This window comes from Fusarium redolens (assembly GCF_020744475.1).
Source record: "Fusarium redolens strain MPI-CAGE-AT-0023 chromosome Unknown BKA55scaffold_10, whole genome shotgun sequence".
NCBI classification, from domain to species: Eukaryota; Fungi; Ascomycota; class Sordariomycetes; order Hypocreales; family Nectriaceae; genus Fusarium; species Fusarium redolens.
In genome coordinates, this window is record NW_025763673.1 from 1,286,089 (window position 1) to 1,302,487 (window position 16,399).

At 48.6% G+C, this 16,399-nt stretch overlaps 5 protein-coding genes across 5 annotated transcripts; 3 read left to right on the forward strand and 2 right to left on the reverse strand.

Annotated features, from left to right (window-relative positions):
- Positions 1 to 317: 317 nt before the first annotated feature.
- On the forward strand, positions 318 to 2,467 carry BKA55DRAFT_702852 (uncharacterized protein; the record flags this gene model as incomplete). Its single annotated transcript, XM_046200616.1, has 4 exons — positions 318 to 1,228; positions 1,412 to 1,661; positions 1,893 to 2,253; positions 2,340 to 2,467. The coding sequence occupies 4 exons, from the start codon at positions 318 to 320 to the stop codon at positions 2,465 to 2,467; spliced, it is 1,650 nt and encodes a 549-aa protein (XP_046048139.1).
- Positions 2,468 to 2,842: 375 nt separating this feature from the next.
- BKA55DRAFT_691656 (uncharacterized protein) lies at positions 2,843 to 3,988 on the forward strand (the record flags this gene model as incomplete). The annotated part of the gene is made up of 2 exons (XM_046199665.1): positions 2,843 to 3,648; positions 3,715 to 3,988. The coding sequence occupies 2 exons, from the start codon at positions 2,843 to 2,845 to the stop codon at positions 3,986 to 3,988; spliced, it is 1,080 nt and encodes a 359-aa protein (XP_046048140.1).
- A 5,352-nt stretch (positions 3,989 to 9,340) lies between these two features.
- On the reverse strand, positions 9,341 to 11,185 carry BKA55DRAFT_646529 (pisatin demethylase; the record flags this gene model as incomplete). The annotated part of the gene is made up of 5 exons (XM_046197215.1): positions 10,835 to 11,185; positions 10,429 to 10,778; positions 9,767 to 10,372; positions 9,585 to 9,713; positions 9,341 to 9,526 (listed from the first exon to the last, which is right to left on the reverse strand). Exons 1-5 carry the CDS (start codon positions 11,079 to 11,081, stop codon positions 9,341 to 9,343), a joined length of 1,518 nt encoding a protein of 505 aa, XP_046048141.1. The 5' UTR covers positions 11,082 to 11,185.
- Positions 11,186 to 12,034: 849 nt separating this feature from the next.
- BKA55DRAFT_702861 (uncharacterized protein) lies at positions 12,035 to 13,099 on the reverse strand (the record flags this gene model as incomplete). The annotated part of the gene is made up of 3 exons (XM_046200617.1): positions 12,035 to 12,530; positions 12,586 to 13,005; positions 13,061 to 13,099. The coding sequence occupies 3 exons, from the start codon at positions 13,097 to 13,099 to the stop codon at positions 12,045 to 12,047; spliced, it is 945 nt and encodes a 314-aa protein (XP_046048142.1). The 3' UTR covers positions 12,035 to 12,044.
- A 520-nt stretch (positions 13,100 to 13,619) lies between these two features.
- Positions 13,620 to 14,423, forward strand: BKA55DRAFT_572253 (uncharacterized protein). The gene has a single exon (XM_046193133.1). It carries the CDS (start codon positions 13,890 to 13,892, stop codon positions 14,376 to 14,378), a length of 489 nt encoding a protein of 162 aa, XP_046048143.1. The 5' UTR covers positions 13,620 to 13,889; the 3' UTR covers positions 14,379 to 14,423.
- Positions 14,424 to 16,399: the final 1,976 nt, after the last annotated feature.

Below are 16,399 nucleotides of genomic sequence, written 5' to 3' on the forward strand. Positions count from 1 at the left end.
CACATACAGTACTCGAGCGCTGACGGTAAGCACAAGTACACCCCACTGTCCTGGACTGAGGATGGTGGCTTGGCTAGGCTTGATGCGGACGGGTGGATCGGCCAACAACAGCTACAGTAGAATTTACCCACCTTGATGGGACTAAGACACTGAGTTTGGCGTTGGCTTTTCAGCGGTCGTTAACACCATTCTTAAATGTTAAGTTTATGGGCATTTGTCCATTACAAGGGTAGAGCATGCTCAACCGCCGCCAAATGTGAGCTTCGTCTTGTTTCCTATCCCTCCACCAATCATTCAACCCCAACAAGCTTGCCAAAATGGCCATCACAGTCACGGACACGACTTCTACCGCAGCGGAACCAACCGTCAAAGCCAAGCGCACAAGAATCAACAAGAGAAAGCGAGTCTCACGAGCATGCAACTACTGCCGTATCCGAAAGCACAGATGCGATGGCACCCATCCCACATGTTCGCGATGCTCTGCTATTCACCAACCATGCAGCTACGGGTCCGATAACAAGAAACGTGGGCTGCCGACTGGATACGTACATGCACTTAAGTTGCTCTGGTCACTTGTGTTCACTGTGGTGCCCAACAGCACGAACATAGTCAAAGGTCTCATATCGGATATCCAGTTCAGCCTGGATTCTCGTTCGAGGCTTGTCATGGAGAATCCTTATATCAAGGACTCTGAAACGCTCAAGCAAGCTTGGGACGAGAGTTCTGTCCAGAAACAGTTGGATCAGCTTCTATCGGATATTCAGGAAAGCAATACTGCGGGTGAAAGTCTTGCAAACACAGACAAGACAAAATCCGAAGTCATCGACACACCACCATCCTTATCTTTCGAGGCTATTCGGAGTGTATCTGGTGATATATCCATGGATAACTCGCACCCGGTTCACTCTTATAACGCAGACTCCCCCATGATCTCGCGTTCGAAGATGCTTGAGACCACGCCTCAGAAATATCCGGGATCAACTATCATTTTTACTCAGCATGTAAAACGTCTGCTTGACGGGTACTTTGCCCGGACCCATCCTTGGTTACCTATTGTGCAGAAGTACAAGATGCTGGAGCTAATATATACGCTATCAAGGAACACTCAGGCGGAGAAGGGAAACATGACCACCCTCTGGGCAGTTCTCGCTTATTCATCCCTTCAGGGGTCTCGGGATACTTCTACTACAGTCGACTATCGAGAGTCGCTCCCTACACCAGAGCGGTTGTACGCAAAAGCAAGACAGCAGATACCAAATGAGGAGGCATCTCTGCCCGGATAGGCACAGGCTTTCCTCATTTTGAGTCTTTTCAAATTGGACAAGGGAGACGTCGCTGCCTGTTGGTACTTGATTGGACAAGCAGTGAGAATCTGTCTCAACCTTGACACGATATCTGCTTTCGAGGGCAGATTGGATTCCGAAGGAGGAGAAGATTCACATGAGAGGCGACTACTGCTGAGCTGCTTTGTGCTTGACACAATTGTCTCTTGCCAGCTGCGTAAACCGCCTCATTTGAGGACAGAGGACGCTTACTTCTCGTCCACGCTAGCTGAAACAGGCCCAGATGAGTGGGAGTCACAAGCTGTATCTTTTGTTAAGTCCAGAAACGCGAGTCCCACGTACCAGCCATCACGAGCAATCAGTATCTTCAACCAGTATGTAGGTGCTATCCGAATACTCAACGATGCCATGTTGGATCCAATGACATCCGACCATCTCTGTATTAAGAACTTGCTCGCACTCAGACACTGGCAGGACCATGTCCCACAGCACTGCGTTCTTTCAGCACCGCCTGGCCAAGACCGGCTGGGTCCTGTCTCGAGCTCATCACCGCAACTTGTTAACCTCCACCTCGCTTTCAAGAGCACAGCAATATTCCTCAAGATGTAGCAAAGCCTTCTATCCGAGAAGGGGTTGATGGGTACACAGAGTGTAACGGTGACTAGTCCTTCAATCGATTGTCTCATTTCGAGCTTCGAAAGAGATTTTGGGGTGTCTAGTATACCCGCTATTTTCAAAAGCTACAAGGTCATCGGTAGCAGGGATACAACTTACTTCGCTGATTCAGGCTCTTCCCCAGGCCCCAAGACTACACATTCAGATGATCTTAGGGAGTTCCAATTCTCCATCATGAGCAACGAGTCTTTTCCAGCATGTTTGCCAACGCCGGCTGGGACCTCCGAGTATGCGACCACAGAAACAGGGTCTTACGGCTTGTATTCGGCCCCAGCACAGACATGTCGCACGGAAGGTGGGCCAACGGTATTTCTATTCTTGCTGTTGCTAACAGAATGAAAGAAGGAGATTTAAGCACGAACATACATACTTCGATACCAGATATCACCTACGAGCACGATAAAGAAACTTGGAGGCAGATTTTTGGTAGTGTAGAACTAAGCGAGGCTGGCATTACAAACCCCAGGTATGAGGGTAAGCTAGACTACTTGAACGGAATGGGATGGTAAAGGGTGATTTAAAAAATGGTCTACATGAACTTATCGTAAGGTAGAACAACCATTGCTGGTTCTGTCGTATGCCAAAAATGATTATTCGTGATAGCGATCTGCCTAATACCTTGACGACTCGGAGCTAAATGAGATGGGATGGGTGGGTAGCATCTTGAACCAGGTGGGCTTTGACTCCACCCTTTATCTTAGAATGTTGGTTCAGTATTGTCGGTGGTGATTTTAAAACAACTGTTAAGGCCGGGTAGAGTATATATACATTCTTTTGCTCATCGAGGACATTTTGATAATCCTATCATATACTGTACCAGATACACTCCTGTCTTGACCTCCATTCTTCAACGCAGCCCCCCGTTCTCCCTTTACAATCTCACCATGGGCTCTCGCTCAGCTCCTACCAGAAATCGAGCCTTATGGCTCTCTTCGTTTGACAAGCCTTTGGAACTTGTTGAACTTTCGGCCCTCGAAGCAACAGCTGGCTCAGTAGTTGTCATAGTTCTGAATACTGTTATATTCCCTTATGCAGAAGATATTCACACTGGGAAACTTCCCGTCTTCAACCTTTCTCTTCCCCTAGAGCCACATCCAAGTCACATCGGCCGGGTGCACAGCTTAGGGTCAGATGCCATACTCGCCAAACCGGGCGATCTGGTGTTCTTTTCGGCTGCCATCTATGCGCGAGATGATCCTAGCGTCAATATCATCCAGGGTCACCATGGCGGAGAGGGCACGAGAGGTCGCAAGCTCATGAATGGAGAATGGCGAGACGGTGCCCTCCAGGAGTATCAAAAGGTTCCACTGGAGAATATTTTTGTGTTGGATGAAGATCGACTTTGCAAGCAGCTCGGTTACACTCCTGCGGATCTTCATGAGATCTCCTTCTATACCATTGGCGTTGGAGCTGTACTCGAGGCTGCCAAGCTGGCAGCGGGGGAGACAATCGTTCTCGGCCCAGCCACTGGGACCTACGGTGGTATTACGTCTGACGTGGCACTTGCTCTAGGTGCCAATGTCATTGCTATCGGTCGCAGCGAAGGGAAGCTTGCCCAGCTACAGAAGCAGCTTGGAAATCACGAACGATTTAGCTATGTTGTCATGACTGGCGATGATCAAGTCGATGCGGCTGCGATCCGGAAGGCAAGTCCTGACGGACGCGGTGTCGAAGTCTTCAACGACTGGGCGTCAGGTAGTCTGGAAAGATCTCCGTTCTTCTTGGCTGCACTTCAAGCTGTGCTGCCATAAGGTAGGGTCGTCCTCAGCGGAGCACCTTCTGGATCTATCACCGTTCCTTATACCCTAGTGATACATCAGAACATCAAGATCATTGGCAAAGTCATGGTAACTCGGGCGGGAATCGAGTCGACTATTAAGATGGTGAACTCTGGGGTTCTCAAGCTCGGTAACCGTGGGGGCTCAAGCCATAAGGTGTACAAATTGGAGGAACATCCCGAAGCTTTCGAGGATGCGAAGAAGAATAGTGGCTTTAGAGTTTATACAGACATTGCACCTAATGCATGGTAGATATTTGTTCACCTCTCATTCAGATAGTTGCGGTGGCAGTTACTGAATAGTGTTTCACGATACCATCCACAACCCCTCTTTCGGCAAGCAAAATAAAAAAACCACCACCAAAAGTCAACAACTTCACTTACACGGAACTTGACCAAATTAATAGAAATCCGTGAAATTTTTCGTTTCATAAATCATAAATAGGGTTTATCTATTGTACCCTGGGTCTTTCGACCAGCCGCCGGGACCGCCTGGTGGGTTGGTGGGGGATGTTTTCCTCTCTGACTTCGATGACAGAGCCAGCCTCCGATTCTGACTCTTGCTCGCTTGAAGAGACAAATTCCACCCCAACAGGCATATAACGAGTCGCCCCTTTTGGTATGCACTCTTTACTAGCTAGAGTCTCTCCAAGAGTCATAAAACGTTTGTTAGGATTCGGCACCGCCTTCCTCTTCTTCCCTCTTTTCAGCCGAGCCAATTCTTCCTCTAGGCTGGCAATCCTCTGCGTATGCGCCGCTACTGTCTGCTGTTGAGCTTCAAAGCCCTTGACTATCACGTTATACCGTCTCCGCGTCTTTGGTATTTTGTTCATCCCAAGGTCACGAATTTGACGGCTCGTTTGTGGTGTATCGTCCGAGTCAAAATACGGCCTGGGTTCGGGAGTCGCTTTTGGGCTGCTGTTTGGCCTGTCTTCTTGGATCTCAGGGTGTCGCAGCGCTTTGGAATGCGAAATCGGTCAGTTGCCAGTGACCCTCCAGCCTGACAGTATGTTCTTCTTAGTCATTCCAACTCGGCAAGCCTTGGCGTAGGCCCTGATGAAACTGACCTTGTCCACTGGAGTAGAATCAGTCAATAAAGCGAATTTCTCCAACTCTCATCGATATGCAGCCTTGGATACATTGAATACTCCATTGTCCAGTGGTTGAAGTCCATGAGAGCAGTGTGCTGGCAGATAGCAGCAGTAAACATTGTTCAAGAAGCACGTGGCCATCCATTCATCCTTCCATCACTCAGCGCTGATCTTGAGGTAAGTAAAATGGAGAACATACTGTTGCATGGCTTCCATGACCATCTAAAATGATCGGTCTAGCGTCTGACTCGTCAGCAGGTATAGTCTGGGGCGGATAGACTCTTTCGAGCCATTTAATGCCAATATGGTCATCAGTCCACCCGTTGGGCGACGTTATGTAATACCAGTCTGCTATCTGCTTGAACTCCTCAAGAAACCACTGTTTCTGTAGTTCTTTCCCCTTGAGGATTATGCCAGGAGTCAAAGCGCGGCCGTCAGCAGTGATAGCTTCAATGAATGAAGTCCAATTTCGAGTTTGTGGTCCTTTGAGAAACGCCTTGCGCTTCGGGTCCGCGCTTCCAACGACCAGGCTATCTAGACCTGAATCCAGAGGGTTAGTCGGCCAAACTTCAAGAATTGGCAAGGAATAGAGGTGAATGCTTGCCGAAACCAGTCATAATACCCCCTTCATCAACGTTGACGGTGTTTTCAGGCTTGATCCAGCCATACTGCCCATCCCGGATATCAAAGTACCAGTGAACCGCTCTAGGTGTGAAAGAGTCGAACCTCTTGGCTTCTTGACGTCTACCCATCTTGGTCTTTAGGTCTGCGCGGCGATTGATAAACTTGGTCACCCAGTTGCGTCCCAAGTTGGGACGTTCGCCCTGCTGCCTCAACAAGCCCATGACACAAGCGCGGATCTGACTGTGGGACGGAGCATAGCCCAAGGACTCCTGACGGAGAATCCAGAGAGCCAGCCTATCCTCTTGGCTCTTGGACAAGCGCCGATGAGGGTGGACCTGCTCTTTCACGGCCCCGCGGTCGTTAAGTCTGTCGATTAGAGTGCTCCGAGGCACTCCACGTCTATGAGCGGCTTGAGGGGGCGAAAAGCCATCGTCAGTAACATCCAATATAGCCTCTGCCATGTCTTCCTCTGTATATTTCCATCGAGTCTCGATCTAGGCATTTTTTTATCGTTGCCGCAGAAAAATGCCAAAAAACAAGGCAAAGAGCGGTGAGGAACTTGATGATTGGATTAACACTATTTCCATAGCACGGTATGCATACATTGCGTACCCCGCACAGCCCTGGAGGGCTACAATCATTTCTATAATCAGCAAAGGCATTGCCCTCCAAGTAGACATTTATTTTGGCCAATATTTGTGTAAGTGAAGTTGATGAGTTTTGGTGAAGCTTTTTTTATTTTGCTTGCCGAAAGAGGGGTTATGCCGAAAGAGGGGTTGTAGATGGTATCAGCAAGCTGCCACTGGATTGGAAGGTCACGATACTCCTCTTCCCATAAGGTTTGGATGAGTTGGCGAGCCTTATCAACCCAGCCCTCCCTTCCGCCATAAGCTTTCGTCAAAAAGGTCCACTGTATTCCAGGGTGAAGAACCGTAGACGCGTAATATACTGGCGTCTCATCAAGCTTCGTATATGGTAGTACTTGTTTAGCTTGGCCCAGGCAGAATTGATACAGGAGGAATAGTATTTGGGCTCTGGTCGATCTTTCGCCTCGAGTTTCGCCTTCTCCAGCGTGGCAAGAAGAAATTCATAGGCAATGGCGACCTGCCAGACAATGCCATATTGCGCCTCAACTCCTCCTTTACGGAGTCTGACCTGGCCGTCTCCTTCAAGTCGTAAGAGACAGGAATCAAACATCGCAACGATATTCTTAAGCTAACTGAGGGCATTCCAGTCCGTGTCGGTTAACAGGTTTTCTTCCTCCAGGCATGGTGGAAGCGAGCTTTGTAGTTATGTTAGCTTTGATTTCGATCGCGTAAACTTCTTATTCGACTGTATCGTGATGTCGATAAGTTCTTCAAGATACCGTCGGAGTTTAATAGCGCGCTCTATCATGTAATATTGTGATAGCCAGCGTGTACTATTGTCGTGGACCACGTCCAGGGTACCGGGATAGTTCTTTTCAGGGTCCTCATCCTGCAGCCTTCGTAGGGTTGTTGTTGCCTTACTTGATCGGCTGACCTGGACCACAAGATTGTGGAGTTTGCCAACCGGGCCTGCCTTCGTCCACTCGTCAAAGTCATCTAGATCCAAGTCCTCAAGAGCATTGCCATCGTTAACAAAGAGCATCGCTCTGGCGACAAGGTGAAGGATATGCCCGAAACAGCGGATCCTACTGCTTGCTGGGTCCCGCCACTGAAACTTCCGCCCAAGCTCTTCGATGGCCCGACCGTTATTGGAAGCATTGTCCAGGACAAAGTATCCAACCTTGTTGTGAGAGATCAGGTCGTATTCTTCCAGCACCTCCATCACCGCTACAGAGATGTTCTCGCCAGTGTGGGCTAAGGAGATGGTTGGAAGGCCCAAGAGAACTTTTCGAGGCCGAAAAGTGTCTTCATCAAGGAAAAAAGCATTGACGGAGAAGAAGGAATGTCTGTTTCGAGAAGTCCAGCCATCAAATGCAATATGAACCTGGCTAGGGCTCTGCAATCGGGTGTCAATGATGTGAGCTTTGTAAGTATGAAACTCGTTAACAATCCTCATCCGAATCGTTTTATGCGTGAGGTTTGCTGAGGTTTCTTGAACCAAAGGGTTAAGGTAACCAAAGACCTTCTGGAGCCCCTCGTGCTCAGAGACGCGGAAAGAGAGATTTGCGTCTGTGATCCACTGGACAATCAGGCGCTGAAAAGTTAATTTGTCAAAGCGAGCAACTAGCTCATCATGAAAGTCGTCCTTCTTCCGTTTCTTTGCGGCAAAGTCTTGAAGCGTTGATTGATTCAGAGGTCGCTCCAATGTGTATGGCTTAGCCTTAATGGATCCGGATTGAAAAGGTTGTGGGCTTTGCTAAGGTGCCGCTCAATGTTCCGAGTGTTAGAGGAGACATAAGCCTTTGGCTTATGCACTTTCTGCTGGATACAGTGACAGCAGAGCCAACTGGACGGGCCAGGCTTGCCGGCTGCATTTCTGGCCTGAACGTCATAACCATGAGCCCAAAACCACCCAGTGGCTAGCCCAGTCCGGGTTGAAAGGACCCAATGACCCCGAACAGGTTGGGAAACTGTGTCCCAGTCTTTGATGATCGCAGAGCTGCCGAAGGATGGTGAAAAATCGAGCTTTGGTAGCTCAGTCAGATTTGATATATCTGAAGAACCATTAGGATCGACTGAGAAGCCGAATATATCGCTGGGGGTCGCCATTATGAAATGGTTTCGTGGCAAAGATCAGGTCCAATGAGCCCGGGACACTTTGCACGACGAGCGAAATTTGCATGCGCGATCTGAACAGCAAAATCTGATCTACGGTTTAGCGAGGAATTCAAGGACAAAAAGAAAGAAAAAGGTAAGACATGAACAAAAGCAAATATACAGGGAGGGGTACCAGTACCTCTGTATGCTAGGAAAATCCCAGCATGTTTAGATACCTCTACCTCAGGTAGTTTGGCTGGCATCTACCCTACATTTCATCTATCTACCTGGCGGCCAGATGGATAAATAGATGACCCACAAGGGCCAGCAGTAGATAGATAGATGTAGTCTACATCTATCTACATCTATATTTCATCTACGTCGGTAGATAGATTCCCCACTGTTGTTTATTTTACATGGCGAAAGAGGGGTTCTAGATAGTATTAACTAACTAATAATCGCTAAGGCCCTTAAATAGACAGCAGGCATCGCTTCAGCCGCTGAAGCTAGGAAACTGAATACTTGGAGGATTTAGGCTTCAAGTTGACCTGCTACTACTAACATCCAGGAGGACCAAGGAGAAGAACAATGGCTAGACTAGAAAGAATAAGGCGAGATCCTCATGAGCTTAGCGAGAGCAAGGCAAGAACTAGAGACATTTATGTAATCTTAGCTTTAGAGTCCCTTGGGCGTTGGCCTACCGGGTGTAATAGACTCGTGTGTATAGACTAGGCCTTAGGATCCGTCAAGCTTAGCTTTGCATATCCATACCCTTCCAGTTCCGACACCGATGCCGATCGTCTCCCCTGACACCGCTCAGCATGACGGTCGATAATGTGATAGTAGCTAAGACGACTACGAGGATAATCTTGCGAGGATACCTCATATAACCTTTAACGAGTATGTGGCTATATGGACATCCATATAGATATCCATATAGCAATGGATACCCCATATAAGCAAGTACGGTTGGTAAGTGCTTCAATTGGCACAAAACGTTGACGAAATGTGCTAACACACCTCGAGCCGCGCTGGCTTCCATCATGACCAGTACTCTCGTGCTATTAATCGCCAGGCCCAGCAAGACCTGGAAACACTAGACACATAATACAGATCGAGCAGGAGTTTAAAAGCTCTGATACAGCAAGCCAGTATGGCTGGCACTAGAATGCCAAAGACGTAGACTAAGATAACGAACCACCCTATCTAAGACGCCCGGGGTTTAATCCTAGCCTTGTACTCAGGCTTCACAAACCACCAGCACTCATTCTTCCATGTCATCTCCCCCTGGTTGATTTCGATGTCGAAGTTACGAACGATCTGGGGAATGGCCTTTGACATCTCCAAAATGCTGATATTCTTGCCAATGCAGGATCGAGAGCCGGCTCCAAACTGTAAAACGTCGGCATTAGCCGGGGCGTATCGTTATCGGAATGTGAGGGTCACTTACCGCAAAGGATCCACCAATATTCAGATTCTCACCAGTCTCCAACCATCGCTCGGGACGAAATTCGCTCGCATCAACACCGAAAATAGCTTTCTTGTGATAAAGCGCCCATCCGTTGACACCAACCTCAGTCTGTTATCATCAGCTTCGGCTCACCAATACCTACGCAGACAGGGTTGACTTACACCCTCAGGGAAAAACTGCCCCTCAATGACCAGGCCACCCTTTGGCACTACACGCGTCAGTTGCGTGCCTACACCCGGGTGCAGCCGCAGAGCTTCCTTGATGACAGCTTGCAGGTAAGACATGCTTTGCGATTTCTGGAAGCTGAGGGGATCCACTTTGACATATCTATCCAACTCCTCCCGAAGACATTGTAGAGTTCGTGGGTTCGTGTACAGGTAGTACAGAATGGAACTCAGCGCATTTGCCGTCGTATCAGACCCCGCCCCAATGTTTAGGCCAATAGCCTGCTGAGTCTCCACTGAAGTGACCTTTCCCTCCTTCTCCATGAGGAGGAGCTTAGCCAGGAAGTTGTTCTCATTCTTGAGTGTAGCGTTGTCGCCAAACTCTGCTGCCCTGAGTCTGTACTGCATGATCTGTCGTTCGACATACTCGGTTAGGCCCTTGATGGGGACTTCGATAGGCAGAAGTGAGGAGAGCCATAACCACCAGGCATGCATGTGTGGAATATAGGCCATCATGGAGGAGTAGTGCCACATGGCATCCAAGGCGCCGCAGGCACCGTTTGTGTCCGAATTCGACTCCATCATTCCCATCGACTTGCCAACCTAATAGGCACGTAAGTTAGGCAATAAACGCGGCTGATATTGCGCAGTAAACCCACAGTAATGACTCCGATAACGTCAAAGGCATAGTATTGGAGAAACTGTGGTAGATCGATGACCTGCTTCTGGTCCGAGAACCGCTGAAGCTCTTCTTTCAGAATGACCGTCTGGCCGTCAACGCCCTGTTCATAGGATAGCAAGGCAGTCATTGTATACAAGGGAGCGAACTGTTTCTTTATAGCCGAGTGACGGGCTGAATCTTGCACATCGAACAGATTCGGGAACGATGGCAAGCCAAATGGGATGTAGTAGTCGGCTTTGGGCAGTGTGTTGCCAATTCGGTATATGATCTTGGCAGCTTCCATGGTATCGAAGTCGTATCGATTCGGCCCTATACGAACAATGGGTCCTGAAGACAGAGGGAGTTAATATTAGAACTTGCCAATTCCCAAACCGCAGACTCACCGTGGCATTTGTGTAGATCCATTATGATCTCATGAATATTCCCTGTGGCAGCCTTCCTCATCTCCCACAGTCGTGATATTCGCGCCAGAAAGGGCCCTGGGATCTTTCGCAGACTCGAAAAGAACAATGTGTATATTAGCCATAGGAGGTTATAGGCGACGAAAGCAACCGGGACGATTTGGAGGAGAGCCCAGCCAAGTTTGGCTTTGAGCTCGCTGACGAGTCCCAAGCCAGTGTCTGCCAGCATGTTGCAGACTGGAAGTTAGAATCGGGAGATTCAAATCTGATCTGTGTCTGTAGGTGACTCTTGATGGTGAGAAGTGAGGGAGCTAGTGGTGGAAGAGAATGCCATAATATAGGAGGCGAGGTGTATTTATAACTAGAAATAGTTTACAGAGCCTACCCCTCGCTGGCTAATCAATATTCAGGGATTACGTCCGCCGTCACGTGAAGTAGGAGGAGGAAAGTCAAACCGACGATTTCATGTAACTGGCATCAACTTCAGAGGTGGGAATCGGGAGAGTTTTGGACAGAAAACTGGGGAAACACACCCGATCGCATCCACTGCCCCACCAGATGACCTCCCCACCGAAATATGCCATCCCCAGATCACTAGTCTGGCGCCTCAGGCTGGGGTGGTGCCATTGGCCGACTACGTTCAAAGCGTGGTTACCCACCTGAAAGGTAACCATGGATTGCAGATCATCTATTTGACGAGAAGGGAGCTGTAGTCGGGCATACAATAGCCGCGAAAACACCCTTTGTCTAGAATCTCGGGTTTCTTGCACGGTCCGGCGCCGCGATCAACAGGCCCCAGAATTGTTTAGGGAATTCGGTAGTAGATATTCATTACGTTTGCAGTGCCTCTGCGACAGATGGGCTGCAGCATCGTGGTATTTTGAAACCTGAATGATCCACTTGCGGGGCTTAGAGGCGGTCTGTAGAGACTCATATTCATGTGCTTTGCTCTAATTGCCTCCAAGGAAAATGAGGAGAAGCGACAAAACGAGATAAGAGATCATGTATTTTCTGAGGAGTTAAGACGTTTTTGGTAATGCGACCATCGAAATAACTGCCGTGTGAAAACATGAATTTCACTCATTGGACCCCAGGTTTGTCCCTCACAGATTCTTGTTGAAGTCCACGTATTAGCGGCCCAAGATGCCGTTTTGGCAATAAAACAACAGTTTTAATTCTATTCCTGAAGCTACTACGGCCGAGTCCCTTCAAGCACACCCTTTACATCCTCGTCCAGGCTCTCAGCTGGCAGCCCCAGCCTCTCCGTCCAATTATTTCCGTCCAGTGTATTACCTAAGCCGAGAAACTTTCCCTTGCCATAAGTGATGCACTGGATGATATCCCTTTCGGCAAATAAATCCTTCTCTTCACCTGGACCTCTACTTCTAAAGCGACGCAAGGCGTCCTCATACAGATCTTTGCTATTCACATAGTGCCTCTCAAAGGTCCTTCCGGAGGCCTTCTCAACTGCTGCCAATATCTCCTTCTGAGTCGTTATATGCGAGTGGATGTTTATGTATCTGTTCGCAGAGTCTTGGAAGTGCGTCGGATCCGATATGATTTTGAACAAGGCAAGACCGATTGTATGCAGATTCGTGGTACCATAGGGTGCATCTCCACCATCGAGAAGGAAATACTTGTTCGGAGGCTCGTATCCATGAAAGGTATTCTTCAGAGCCTGTTTCAACGGTGAGAAAAGTGCGAGATGTTGCACAAAGTCAGATTATAGTTACCTCATCGAAGAATGGGTTCGGAATCATGGCCGTCCAGCTTATTCTATCTTGCTTTGTCCTCAGATAGGAAATCATCTCGTGCTTCTGCTGAAAGTACGGCATTAACGCAACCACCTTATCAATGTAGGTTCGGCAACCGAATTCTGACGGAAAGATCCTTTGCACGCCCGCTACAATGGCTGCGTCGACGATAGCCTTCTGAAGAGGCAGACCGGCATCTCCCAGCATGGAGATGATAACATCCTGACCGGCAAGAGCATTTTCGAGGGATGCTGCAGTGTAATCGGTCCTAATGACCTCGATGTCGGCCGGGAATTTTGCGGTGGATTCTTTTCGAGAGAGAGCAGAGATGGTTAGGCCCGAGCCTTGGCTGGCTTGGATCAGCGAGTTAAACACCGGACGACCTGCTTGCCCAGCTCCCTATGATCAAGATATTAGCACTGAAGGGTAAAATACGCTCATGTGGTGTACTCACCCCCAAGAAGATGACATTTTTGACTGTTCCTTTCGACATTGTACTTGGCAGACTCAGAAAATCAATTGGTGGACTGAGGTTGTGCTTTGTAATATTCCAGGCGAGTTGGCAATTCCTACCAAGGCCTACGGCGAGTATAAATGCCTATCTCTACTGACTGTTTTATCCAAGGCTTTCCAAGTGCAACATGGGGTGTCGCATGAATTTCAGTCACTGATTTACGCTTACTATGCATAATAAGGTGGCAGAATGCGCACGGGCACTAAAACTCATGCGGCACCCCGATGGTAGGAAGACATCGGAATAGGTAAACATTGGTGGGCAACCAAGTCGTTAACGCACGTCTGATCCCCATGAGTGAAAGCGGCAATTCCCCACCCAAAAGCGGCACTTCCCCTCCCCACCCAAAAGCGAGCGCCAAAAGGATGGAGCTGGTTGCCACCCATTCAGCTGTAGCTGATCATGCGGGGAAACCCAAGCCAAGGGGGGTATCCGAGCCGAGACTAGACATCTCCGACGTAGGCACGAGTTGCCGAGGATCGGAGATTACACCTTCTCAGACCATGACGATCCCATAACGCACGCTGCCCTGGCCGTCGTGGGCTTCCCTTGAGAACCCAGCATGATCGCAGATAAATGGAGAGCCGGCCGTCTGAGTAGCACCTTTCACCTTAACATCTAATATAAGAAGCCCTGACTCTCAGTTTGAAGCTGCCAGGACAAAGTACGCATTTCAGTAATTAATACTGAGGTTTTCCCTATACACCTGAACTTGATAGCTCTATCACTTTCATCAATCAATTTTATATCCTCTTGTTAATCCAGCACTATGGCCATTACTGATGACGCACTAAGCGCCGAGGTCGACCAGGTCTATAACGACCTCAAAGACCAACCCCAGCATACGCCCTCCCAAATCGCTACGGTTAAACGCATCATCAAATTACACCTCGTCGCATTCAAGTATTATGACTTCGCCCGAACCAGGCACCTTGTTGACAAGAATTACAAGCAGCATAGCGCCTTTGTTGGCGACGGACAAGAGTCCATCATTGATATGGCAAAGACGATGAGAGAGTGGGCCGCGAAGAACTGGGCACGGTCTGATGAACCTCATATTCGGATGAATATCAAAAGAATACTCGTTGATGACCCATATGTAACTGTGCATCATCACTCTCGGAGATGGGAGGGAGATATTGGGAATAATGTCATCGATATCTACCGAGTGAAGGATGGCAAAGTTGCGGAGCATTGGGAGAGCGTGATGGATGTTGTTCCGGAGTCTGAGCTGAAGCATGGCAACGGGCAATTCTAAACTGCAAGATTGTGTTTTAAGAGCCTAGTATATCAATCGCAAGCCCTCAATGCTATTGTTTGAGATTGGATAGCCCAATCAATGTCCCATAAAAGCCAAGATCTTAGCCACGGCTGCCTCAGTGACTACCATAACGATAGCTTGGCTGTTGGCAGTCGGAAGATCAGGATGAATGCTAGCGCCAGAAATGAACTATCCCCTCGACTGTGTTAAGGCTCCAGTCGGGTCACTACAGGGATGACTGTCCAATGAAACTGCACAGTATGAATGGTACATTATTTCCCACCTAAATTAACCTGTTGTAGAAGTCCCAACAATATTTTGAGTTACAAATCGCCACATCACACTGCCCACATCCCCACCTTGATTGATGCCTCCTTTTATTGCTGCTGACCAGCCCCAAAGGCTTCCTTGAGCTCCTTGACCTAGGCCTCCCAAGCTGACAACCCTGACAAGCAACGCAATTACCTTTTTTTCCTCTTCGGACATATTTATGCTGTGCCACGGGCGTAAATTCATCCCCAGCCCGAAATCTCCGCCTTGGCTGACTTTCCTTGTAGAATGCTTTGAATAGCTCGTTATAAATGCGCCGGCGCCAATCTTTCTGATGTATATATGGCTTCCAATGAGGCTGGCCGTGGAGTTGCAAAAGGAAGCTATTCACAAGGACCACATCCAACAGGAAGGCCCAAGCGAGAGCCTGCCAAGCGCCGCGGCGAATAGCATGATCGTAGCCCTGATATGCCCACCTCTGGTCTCCTTGATCCACATGATTCATCTCTTCATTATATGCAGCAGCCACGGTAGGGATTGATATGAGCTTGACTGGCTCGTCACCAAAAAATCGCTGTATTGGCAGTGCTATAGAAGTCGTCGTTGACAGCCGCTTCCTCCACCGCTCACATCTCTCATCGCCCTTAAACACGGTTGATAGGAATAACACGAGGGAATTATCCTTCCACGCGGTTTGGTTTACCTATAGTAAGAATAGATATGTTAGTAAGGAAATCATGGCTAATAGAGTCAAGACTTTCTACCTGGTTATCTTGGGTAGGGATGACTTTGATCTCGTTGAATTTGAACCCTGATTTCCCTGATTTATCGTTCTTCTTGGCATCAATGAGCTCCTTGAGGATGCCGCAGTTAGGGCGGGCTGTGCCTGTAGCGCCGTGGCCGTGCTGACGGAGAGAGAGAAAGAGGTCTGGCGACGAGAAGAGATTATCCACAAAGACGTGATATATCGAATTCGGCAGTAGGTTTATAAGGGCAATAACGACGCTCTGGGTCGAGTCCAACGCGATCACTTTATCCCCGTCGTCTGTGAGGACGTGGATAATTTCTTCAACCTTATCAGCCTCGCTAGCTTCCCTCTCTCGGCTGGCTTTTCCTCTTCTTCCTCCTCGGCTGCGGCCGCGGCGGCCGCCTCTCCCTCTTTGAGATACCGATTTCTTCCTCTTTGATCGTTCAACGCCAGCGGGACCGTGTTCTACACCGGGCTAGTGCCAATCCACCGTAAAAAGATACCTAACTGGGCCACAACCCATACTTTGAAGCCTGTATCAGTAGGCTTGCCGAGCACATATGCGACCTCTGAGTTCCTCCCTGTATAGCGGATCATGCCCTCATCTACAGCAAGATGAGAGCCCGGCTGACAGAGCTGCGTTGTGGCATATTGTATGTGCTTAGACCACGGTTGTGCGCATCGAAAGACCTCAGGGAAGCTCTCATCGTCAGTAAATTTGGTATAATCGAAGGGGCGAAGGTGACGATGAAGGAGTTGAAACCGGTCATGTGTGTGGTTTATATTGCGCAGTAGTGCTGGGTGAAAAAAAAAAAAAAAAGATTTATGAAACTTGATTGCTTATTATTGAGATGAGAGTTCTTCTCAGGTTTATATCTCTAGATGATCTCGTCTAGGACTTTGAACACTAAATCTAGGACTTTCAGACTAACAGTCTAAATCCTGAAAGGAAGGGGGATTCCCGGATTTTCCAATAATATGTCATGAACTTGATGATACA